The sequence below is a fragment of the Carcharodon carcharias genome, chromosome X (genome assembly GCF_017639515.1).
Source record: "Carcharodon carcharias isolate sCarCar2 chromosome X, sCarCar2.pri, whole genome shotgun sequence".
NCBI classification, from domain to species: domain Eukaryota; kingdom Metazoa; phylum Chordata; class Chondrichthyes; order Lamniformes; family Lamnidae; genus Carcharodon; species Carcharodon carcharias.
Genome location: NC_054507.1, coordinates 20,061,797 through 20,073,088, shown reverse-complemented (window position 1 = coordinate 20,073,088; position 11,292 = coordinate 20,061,797). Strand labels below are relative to the sequence as shown.

The 11,292-nt window shown below is 42.1% G+C and overlaps 1 protein-coding gene across 1 annotated transcript; it reads left to right on the top strand.

Annotated features, from left to right (window-relative positions):
* The first annotated feature begins 5,544 nt into the window (after positions 1-5,544).
* LOC121273171 (tubulin alpha-1C chain) lies at positions 5,545-8,826 on the top strand. Its single transcript, XM_041180154.1, has 4 exons — positions 5,545-5,686; positions 7,127-7,349; positions 7,496-7,644; positions 7,739-8,826. The coding sequence occupies exons 1-4, from the start codon at positions 5,684-5,686 to the stop codon at positions 8,711-8,713; spliced, it is 1,350 nt and encodes a 449-aa protein (XP_041036088.1). The 5' UTR covers positions 5,545-5,683; the 3' UTR covers positions 8,714-8,826.
* Positions 8,827-11,292: the final 2,466 nt, after the last annotated feature.

Sequence of the window (11,292 nt, the reverse complement as noted above, 5' to 3'; positions counted from 1 at the left end):
TTCACTTAAAATTCCGCCATTATACTCACAAACACAGGTGGTTCTGGTGTATTTTTTAGTTACAGGCTCGTGGATGGGAGGCCCATGATGGCATCATCTCCATGCACAGTGACATCTTTTCCCCCCTGATGTCCAGTATTCTTGGCCTCTGGCAGTGGTCACCCTGTGGGAGCTGAACTCATGGCTCTAGGTCATTAATCTAGTCCAGTAACATAACCACGATCATACCAAATGCTATCAGGGGTTTTGCAAAGGAAAAAAAAACGTTCACAAAATGTGAGATCAGCCTGATCAGGAAGTGGTTATTATAACTTCCCTCCCTTGAATGTAAACCTCTTCTCAATTCTACTTATTCCTCTTTCCCAGCACAAGCAGCATAATAAATGATTCAATAATCTGTACTTCCTGTTCAAGTTTAAATTGGGCATTTTCCTTATGTAACTCCCTTAACATATAGTCAATTCTTAACATCTGTTTTTTTGAAAAAGTATGAAGGTAACCAGGAGTTCCCTGACCATGATTTGTAGATAACTCGATACCCAGTTTTTTACTGCAACATTGATTTTTATTTTATTTTCATGCAGTATTTTCTCCCATTAATTTTTCCACATGTACAAGGTGACACAGACCTGACAACTGGAAATTTGATAAAGCAGTAATGACTTGGAGTCTGTAAATGCAAGTCATTGTTACTTCTATTCCCTTTATCAATGTCATTCCACGATCAACAGAGGAAGCGTCTGCAATGAAGCAAAATAGCTATGCCTGTTTCTTTGTCTTCTCTTTGAGATCAAACATTACCATTAAGCAAGGTTATGGATGATTGACGATTAGAAGCACAATAGGAGCTGGCGTGATTTATTATTCTCTAACTGCAGGTTATTTTCAACTGGAAGTGAACCTGGTTTAGGCCGAATCCATCTCTCAGTTAATATGATTGCATGGAACAGAACAGACCTGAATCATAGAATCATAGAATAGAATCACAGAAGGAAGCCATTTGGCCCGTCAAGTCTGCGCCAGCTCTTTCGAAGAGCAATCCAGTTAGTCCTACTCCCCAGCTCTCTCCCCATATCCCTGCAATTTTTTCTCCTGTCTCCTTTTCCTTTTACTGAATCTGTATCTACAGCCCTACCAGGCAGAGCATTCCAAATCCTAACCACTCATTGTCGCCTCTGGTTCTTTTGCCAATCACCTCAAATTTGTGTCCTCTGGATATCGGCCTCCAGCCATTAGAAACAGTTTCTGTTTATTTACTTTGTCTAAACCCTTCATGATTTTAAACACTGTGATCAAATATCCTTTTAGCCTTCTCTGCTCTAAAGAGATCAACCCTAACTTCTCCAGTCTATCCACATGCCTGTTATCCCTCATCTCTAGAACCCTGAAATCAGCTAAAGCCTTGAAAGTCACTGATTTCCCAATTGAAATGCCAGAAGGATTCCTGATTTTGATCACTATTGCAAACACTGCTGGAAGTTTAATGTGAGGACAAGTGCAAACTTGACTTTGATGTACACTCACTGAGATATAAGAGAGCTGCTAGCATTGAGTCATACACCACCATGATTTACTGGCTTTAGGAGTAGTGGGGGAGAAGAAAGATCAATTGTGAAAGTATGTTTCACGTGAGGCGGCTGGATTAAAAATATATAAAATGAATGATGAAGTAAAACAATGTGCTTATTTACTTTGTCTCTAATAGTTATTATTGAGATCTTTAAATATATTCATCTAGTTTTGTTCCAATGTTCCTTTAAGTTTTACAAATATTTTTCTATCCCTGATGCTGGCAGGGATTTGATGGCCTGAATGACCTCCTTCTGCACTGTAATGACTATGAATCTAATGATTCCATGAAGTGAGAAACAAGCAGAGGTGCAGCAGCCATGTATAAAGAATTGGAGGGGAGGAGTGCAGGGCAGGGCAGGGGGAAATAGCAGGGCAATTTTGGAATTTGGATGGAGGAGGGAGATGGGGAAAAAAGCCTGTGACAAATAATTTGGTGGTGGGGATTTGGTGGTTTTGCCCATACTCTGTAGATTAAACCAAATATTCATTCCATGTGCAGCTCCATGAAAGCCCAGTGCAGAAGCAAACCTGGTGAGATTCTCAGAAATGATGAGGTTTCAAGAAATCATGTGGGCTGACAAGCTTACCAATTTAAAGACAAACGTTTGTTTTTTTGAACAAATAGTAATTTACGTTAGGTTAAAAAGGAATGATAGATCAAAGTTAAATTCAAGGGATCAACAGATAAGATTGTTCTCCTATTAATTAAGTCTTTTAACCCATACACATATGTTAGATTGATGAAACAATTACTTTGGAAGACTTGGGTGATGATACTGTAGATTAAACCCTAGCCTTTTACCTCTGTAACTGGTGCACAAATCCAACCAGGATTGATGGTCGCAAGTCTCCTTTATCTGCTCACATAGGGTCACAACACAAAAGTGCCTCTCATTGGCATTAAATTAACATTCTCACTCAAGGTGTTTTTACATTTGATGCTTTATTTGGTCATGTTGCCTGACTCTCCACAATGTTACAATGCTAAAATGATTCTCCAATCGGATGAGGCAAGGGTTTTGATCAACATTAGGGGAAGCCAATGCATGTCCATCTCCCACAACCTAACTTACAGAAGCACCAAAATAAAAATGTCTTCTGAATATCTACATGATAGCTGGTATAGAAAATGGCCACACTGGTACAGTGGTGGTGCTTTTTTGAGGTTACTCTCCATAACCATAGAGTACTGAGATGGGGGAACTTCTTGCTGAAACTGGGTGCTGAACTAAAAGTTTCTCCAGTGCTAAAATTTCTCATGTTGGGCACAGAAGTAACATATAATATATTGGTAAACAACATTTGTATAATTAATTTCTGCATTGCTATAGCTACTAGGTTCCATATCACGGTGGCAGGGGTCAGCGATGTGAGGGATGTCATGGTTGTTGACAGGGTTGCCAAGCCTTTTGTGAGGTTATCAGCCATGATATGTGGCCAGCAATAAAGGCAATACTTGAATTGTTTTATAGTGACTCAGACTTACATATGCAGTCCTGGGTTGATTATGTGAAAAAGGCAGAGGTGGATAGATTTTTGGTAAGCAAGCGGATGATAGGTTATCAGGAGTAAGTAGGATGCAGATTTCAGGTTACTATCAGATCAGCCATGATCAGAGCACCTCGAGGGGCTGAATGCCTACTCCTGCTCCTTGTTCGTATGTTCATACTGATATATCCTTATTTTAGCACTGAATAGTACTCTAAGGGCAAGTTAGTACAGTGAGCACACCTCAACCATTTTGATAAGGGCACAATGTTATTAAGACTCGAATGAGGACTGTACCAATTCAGGAAGTTCTTTGTAGATACTACCTTTTAATGAGTGGATTTGAATGGATTGCAGTATTTCCTCGTTCATACAACATGTTTGCTTTCATCACAGCTGCATTTGTGTCTCCAAAATCAAGTAACAGATGATCCTTAAACTACCTTAACATAGGTCTCAAAATGTTACTTCAACCTTTTAAGACTTGAAGGAAAATATCAATTTAGTGGACATCACATGGACTGCAGCAGCTCAAGGAGACAGTTCACTGCCACCTTCTCAAGGACAACTGGGGATGGGCAATAAATGCTGGCCTAGCCAGCAAAGCCCACATACCGTGAATGAATAAAAAAAAAATCAATATTTTTAGGAATAGTGGTTTAATCTCATTGTTGGGCTATACTGCTGGAGGGCCCTGAAATCCAATTGAATATATTTCAGCTCTATCACAGAACAGTGCTTGTAACTCTTACCACATGGAAATTATTTGCCTTTCAAACAAGCTTGTTGCATTCCAGACACATCCTGACTCAGGCTGGACGATCGTTCAATGCTTACTGGCTGCTCTCCAATACCTCATCTAAGTGCCCATTAACCACTGAGTGTTAGAAGGCTTTTTAACCATGAAGGGTACTCAGCTTCTAATTTACAGCTGGATGGGATAGGATCATTGGGTAGTAATCAAGTGAGAATTTTGACTGATCTTTCCCCAGCCCTGTGACATTGAAGTTAATTGTAAAAGCAAAATACTGCAGATGCTGGAAATCTGAAGTTTAAAAACAGAAAATGCTGGAAATATTCTGCAGGTCTGGCAGCATATGTGGAGAGAGAGAAAGAGTTATGTTTTAGGTCAGAAACTGCAATGTTGGTGGGCTGAAGCTTCTGAGTCTTTATATTCACTCTCCCTCCCCCAGATCAGGCTTGTAGTTTTGTGGGTGTGATAGGGGGAGGGAGACGCACGTTTCTATTTGATGTACGTGGAGAAAAAAAAAACATGCAATTGAAAGGAGGGAATTTTGCTTTACAAACAACTGCCAGTCAATTTAAAGAAGACTGATGCAGTATATCTGTTGCACTTTTAATCTGCAAGTATCCATGCTAGGACCTTTGCTGCAAAAGGTTATATGATTGTGCAGGAATATGGCTGATAAGCTATAATATGGAGAAGTGTCTAGTTATTCACTTTGGTAGGAAAAGCAGAATTTTTTTTTAATGGTGAGAGACTGGGAACTGTTGCATTCAGAGGGATCTGGCTGCTCTTGTACACAAATCATAGGTGACCAGGTACAACAAGTAACTGGAAAGTAAATTATATTTTGGCCTTTACTGCAATGGGATTAGAGTATATGATTAAAGATGTCTTGCTGCAATCATACACGGCCTTAGTGATGCCACACCTGGAGTACTATGTCGAGTTTGTTCTCCTCGAGTATGGGTATGTTTGCCTTAGAGGAAGTGCAACATCGGTTTTCAAAACTTGTTCCTGTGATTGTTCTATGAGGAGAGATTGGGTAGACTAGGCCTATATTCTCTGGAGCTTAGAAAGAGAGGTGAAGTCATTGAAACATATAAAATTCTTAAGAGACTTGACAGGGTAGAGGATTATCTCCGAATAAGGAGCTGGCCCTGTCATGAGGGGAAGCTTCTTACTCTGCGCTGTGAATCTTTGGAATTCACGACTAGAGCATTGTAGATACTCCATTATTGATTATATTCATTATAATAGTGATAGATGTTTGGGCTGAAAAGGATATGGGGATCGGGTGGGAAAGTTGAGGTGGATCAGCTATGATTTTAATGAATGGGAGCAGCCAGGCTCAATGGCCTAATCCTTAATGTTGTGTTCTGAAAAATGGCTAATTCTTTAATATCCATAATTGTAAAATGATGCAAAAGATTTTGCGAGCCATTTTGGCTATCTTAAAAGAAATTGAATAAGTTTTGGGATTTGGCTCTCAATCATTAGTCAAAACAGCTTGAACAATGCATTTAAAACGGAAGCGGAACTACGCCCTCCCAAAAGCTGGCCCGCGCCTGGTGCCACATTTCCTTTTTCAGGCATTTTTGTTTGAATTGTGTTGAACGGACCAATCACGCCTCTGGGCGGCTGGCCAGCGTAACTGTCAATCATCCCCTCCTCCACCCTGCGGCACTGCGTCTCCGACATGGCCCCGCCTCTATTATGACGTCATTGTACCTATTAAAGCGGCCGCGCCCGCATTGAAGCGCGAGAGATCTCTTACAGCGACTCCTTGTTGTCAGCTTGTAAGAGCCCAAGCGTTGACTCGAGTCAAATTAGTATTTTCCCCCTTGGAGAAAAGTTTGAAAGAAAACAACTGAAAAAATGGTAAGTATTTCCTAGCAGGTTAGTAATTAGTGTGAATGGGGAGAAAAATGCCTTTTTAATTCTTCGTTATATATAACTTCCATTTCGCGTCGTAAATTGTTTTTCCTCTTCCTTTCCTAACCTCAAATGTCGAAGTTTTCCTTGTTTCATTTTTTTCCTGACGTTTTCTACACGGTACGAATTCAGTATCTGCCGTCTGGTCTTTCCCGCCTTTTGGGTCACTAACGGTCCCGGGCCGGACGGCCGGTCCAGGCGGCGAGAATAACGCCCGGGAGGCGGCTTTTCAGCTCGAGAGGGCAAGTGAACCCCGGCTTTTCTTTCCCCATCACCGCCTCTTTAGTATGTGTGGGGTGAGAAAGAGGGGGTCGGTTTATTTAGGAGTGGGGGAGGAAAATATAAATTTTAAATGGGGAAATCCTCCTTCCTCTCCAGGAAGTTAAAATGGTGGTTTGGTGGCGGTTAGTTTGTTGAGCACGAGGCGGGCAGAGGGCGGTTTAACGGCATTAACCCGCTCGTTGTCCCCTAAACCAACTGAAATTGTTCTTTAAAAGTGCATATTGAAATTTAAGAAATCTCTCCAACGATTTTCTTGCCACAGCCCTTTAATCAAAAAAAAATCGTGTGGGCGCCTTTTTTTCCTTTTTGAAATCACTGGCAGTTTCAAGGCGGGTTATGATCGGAACTAAGCAGAAGTCGGTGCTCCTGTGATGTTACATTTTTTTTGCATTTATAATGCTTGGATTTTTTTTCTCCTTCCAGAGAAGCAGCTGGAAGATCTCCTTGTCTGGAGAGATGATGTAATTAACCAGTCACATGGCTGATGATTTGGCATTGGATGAGATCATGAGGGCTGACTGAGCTCAATTGGCAAAAAAATGCTGCCTGTTGCCTCTTTTCATAACTCTTTCCCCCGCCCCCGCCCCTGAACAATTGTGGGCAGGATAAGTGGCCTTACTGGCTTTAAAAGATTAAAACATTTAATTCAGTGGTGCCTATATCCTGCCTGGATTTCTGGCTTATCTTTTTTGTTAAGATTTTGATTTTCCCAGTTAGTCCTTGGGCTTTGGCTCTGGTATGTTCCACACCCATGCATTTGTGGGCTGCAAGTAGTAATTTGAAATGTAAGCGAAAAGTCTTTGCATTCTGCAGAGCCAGTCAACCAGTGCACTCTTGTGTAGATATTTGAACTGGTGTGGCAGTTGGAATTGCTCAATGAATGAATGAATGGATTGAAGTTGATATTAACTTTTATATCAACTTCAAAAGTAAATATTAACAAGTTGGACATATTGCATTAAATTAGCTTGCTATATGGTCTTTTTTAATAGATTTTTCTCTAGGTTTTGGCTGGTTTAAACATAACTTCAGTATTCAGTGCTGTATGCTTGTAGGAATATGCTTTTGAATACAGTAAATATTTACCTTTTTTTACACCCACAGCGTGAGTGCATCAGTATCCACGTTGGCCAGGCTGGAGTGCAGATTGGAAATGCCTGCTGGGAGCTCTACTGCTTGGAACACGGCATCCAGCCTGATGGGCAGATGCCCAGTGACAAGACCATCGGAGGTGGAGATGATTCCTTCAACACCTTCTTCAGTGAGACAGGAGCAGGAAAGCATGTTCCACGAGCTGTGTTTGTGGACTTGGAACCAACTGTGATAGGTAGGTGACTGCAACAGTTGCCACACAGATCATGAATTAAATGGCAGTGTTCCTATGCCCCTGGTTCCCTTCTACGATTCAAGTCCCCAGGTGCTTGATATTCTGTTGGTGTATTTGCTGAATTCTCTTCTTTCTATCCATCCTAGATGAGGTTCGTACTGGTACTTATCGCCAGCTGTTCCACCCTGAACAGCTCATCACTGGCAAGGAGGATGCAGCCAATAACTATGCCCGTGGTCATTACACAATTGGCAAGGAGATCATTGACCTGGTTCTGGACCGAATCCGTAAACTAGTGAGTATCGTTACCCATCAAGGGCAGGATGTGTGGATGTTGCATGGCCATATTTAGATGCCAGGTAACTGAAATTTACATTTGTCTTCCACAGGCTGACCAATGCACAGGTCTCCAGGGTTTCCTGGTCTTCCACAGCTTTGGTGGGGGTACTGGATCTGGTTTTACATCCCTGCTGATGGAACGTCTCTCTGTTGACTATGGCAAGAAATCCAAGCTTGAATTCTCCATCTACCCAGCTCCACAGGTGTCTACCGCAGTGGTAGAGCCCTACAACTCTATCTTAACCACCCACACCACCCTGGAGCACTCTGATTGTGCTTTCATGGTTGACAATGAAGCCATCTATGACATCTGCCGACGAAACCTAGACATTGAACGGCCAACTTACACCAACCTGAACCGTCTCATCAGCCAGATAGTGTCCTCTATCACTGCTTCCCTCCGCTTTGATGGTGCCCTGAATGTTGATCTGACTGAGTTCCAGACCAACTTGGTGCCATATCCCCGTATCCACTTCCCATTGGCCACCTATGCACCAGTTATCTCAGCTGAGAAAGCCTATCACGAGCAGCTGACAGTAGCAGAGATAACCAATGCTTGCTTTGAGCCAGCCAATCAGATGGTCAAATGTGACCCTCGCCATGGCAAGTACATGGCCTGCTGTCTCCTTTACCGTGGTGATGTGGTGCCAAAAGATGTCAATGCAGCTATTGCTACTATTAAAACTAAACGTACCATCCAGTTTGTGGATTGGTGTCCAACTGGTTTCAAGGTTGGTATCAACTACCAGCCTCCCACTGTGGTACCTGGAGGTGACCTGGCCAAGGTTCAGCGGGCTGTGTGTATGCTGAGCAACACTACAGCTGTTGCTGAAGCTTGGGCTCGCCTGGACCACAAATTTGACCTGATGTATGCTAAGCGTGCCTTTGTTCACTGGTATGTTGGTGAGGGTATGGAGGAGGGAGAATTCTCAGAGGCCCGTGAGGACATGGCTGCTCTGGAGAAAGATTATGAAGAAGTTGGTGCTGATAGTGCCGAGGGTGAAGAGGAAGGAGAGGAGTATTAAATTCTAAAGTTTAATGTTGTCTTGTTTGCTCCCTTTTATTTGTATTCTAATTCTGTGCCTTACTTCTCTCCTGTGAAACATCTGTTAATAAAAACTCGATTTTTCTGACGTGACCACAGTGTGCAAGTGTTTCTCTATACACTTCTGACATCTTTGTTTTAAAGTGCAGCTGCAACAAAACACCATAACTTGACCAATGTTTTTAAAAAGTGAATTCCAAAAGTGCTCCCAATATGACAGCCCACCCAATACATTGACTCATCAAATGATGTAGTTTGCCTCTGATGCTAATTTTTTAGCATGCAAGACAACTGAGCTTCCTGCTGAGATTGAGTATGTTTTAGCATGTTTCCTTGCATGCTCTTAACCTTATCACTATATGCAAAAAAGGACTCCAGGGCGTACTCACCTATGTCCTGAAGCAGTGTAATTGTTAGTAACTGAAATGAGCAGCAAAAAAAAACAAAGCTCCCACTCTTGGATAGACCACCACTCTCCTCCCTTCATCTACTATGACCCCGCCACCCCCCCCAAAAAAAAATTTATTGAGCAGGAGTCACCTATTTGCTGAAATCTCTGCTGGCTGTGTTCCTTTAATTTCAACCCACCTGTTGAATGTTAATTCCTTACCCTTTAGGTTACAATATTCCCCTTAAGAGGCTTTTTGTGGACTGCTTCATTTTCTGGTATAATAACACCACCAGCTCTCGCACACCTGTGCCCCCACCACCCCCTTTACAATCACATACACACAATCTGTATTCCCCAGCATTTCTCTTCTGATTGAACTTTAGTTACTTGCGTTGCTGAAACCCTCTATTTTCTCCCTTCTGTCCCATACTTCCTCTTTTTCCCTTTACTCTTCTTTCCCTCTTAAATTCCCTTATCACTTCCTCCTTGCAATTCCCCCACTCCCCTTCTGTTTGCACCCCCTACTAATAGTCCAAGTAGTCACAATTTAGATTTGCACAGAGCCTTCAATGCAATAAAAGATCTAGGCATTTCACAGGAGTGTAATCAAATGTTACAGCCACAATTAGGAGAGATCACCAAAAATGCAGTCAAAGGTAGGTTTTTAAGGAGTGTCTCAGGTGGAAAGAGGCTTGGAGTGATTTGCAGAGTTTAGGACATAAAATCATAATCACTAGTGGTGAAGCAATTAAAGTAGGGAATGTGTAAGGTCAGAATTGGAGTGCTGAGATCTTGAGGGTTGTAAGTGGAAAATGTAGAAATAGGGCAATGCTGGAGGAATTTTAAAATTTGAGATGTTACTGGACTGGCTAATGTAGGTCAGCAAGCACAGGGGCAATGAGTGAATAGGACTTGAGGTGAGTTGGGATAGAGACAGTAGAATTTTGGATGAGTTAGTTTACAGAGGGTGAAACGTGGAGGTGCCCACCTAGGAGAGTGGTGGGAATAATCAAATCTAGTAACAAAAGGCATAAAGGTTTCAGCAGCAGATGATCTGGGGAAGAGGCGGGTGATTTTAGTGATGGTGTAGATAGGTGGTCGGAAGCTAATTTTGCATCCAATATGGCAGGTTTTGAATGGTCTGGTTCAGTCTCAAGACAGTGGCCAGGGAGAGAGATACAGACGGCTAGGGTCATGCTTGACCTGACAAATTCAAAGTGGTTTTAAATAACTATGCAATGTCACGAGATTGACCATCTTTAATAATCAGTTTTTGTCTGTCTGGACTCTTGATTGGATGGCTTAAGGAGTTTGTCTGTTGGGTCTATTTGGTGAGCGGTGCCTGGTGCACGCAGAGGACGACTAGAAAGGTCTGACCCACTTGTGGCTGCCAATGGTTGGTGACAGTGTTAAAAGAGTGGGTTTGATGGAAAATGAAAACAGCAGATGGTAATGGGAGTGCAAAGTTACTCTGGCTGGAAAGATTGTTTCTGAGAGGAATGGGATGGCATGTAATGGGGATAGCATAGGATGGGAGTGAGATGATGGAATTGGTTAAGCATGGCAAAATGGTAGAAACAATTACCTGCTACAACTCATTATTAAAAAACTTAAAAACGAAGATTCGCTGGATTCGAATGAAAAAGTTTTAGAAAAGCTGTCATGTGAATTAAAAGAAAACAGCAATGTTGATTCTATAGACTAAGGAGATGACAGCAGTCTATACCAGACCTGCGCAAGCTACGGCCCACAGGTGCTACTGATCCAGCCCATGGCTGCACAAGGGAAAGTACTCTGACCACAAACTGAGTGCACATGTACAGCTGTTCCTGTTGCTGAGCCGATTGGCGTCAGGAGTTACAGTGAAAATGTAGATCATCTGACCTATGGAGAGCTTCAGGGGAAATACATAAAGATCAACAGAAATAATTCCAGGTAAGGCCAATGATCACAGGCAAGAGGAGGGCCTTTCTTGAGTGTGACTGTCCTGTTAAAGCCGGCAAGCATATGTTGAAAGAGCAGTGTGCAGCACAGGGTAATTGTGCGTTCAAGATTACTTGTTAGATTACTGTATTTTGGTTTTGCAAGCATATGCACTAATTTACAACAAATTTTTCACTTGGATTTTAAGACCTTATAAAAAGTCAAAACAACTATTATATAGCTTT

What these genes read in the sequence shown, in the direction of transcription:
- LOC121273171 (XM_041180154.1), top strand. An exon ending in CTTGGAACCAACTGTGATAG is followed by an intron (nt 7,350 to 7,495) that starts GTAGGTGACTGC and finishes TATCCATCCTAG; the next exon opens with ATGAGGTTCGTACTGGTACT. An exon ending in TGGACCGAATCCGTAAACTA is followed by an intron (nt 7,645 to 7,738) that starts GTGAGTATCGTT and finishes TGTCTTCCACAG; the next exon opens with GCTGACCAATGCACAGGTCT.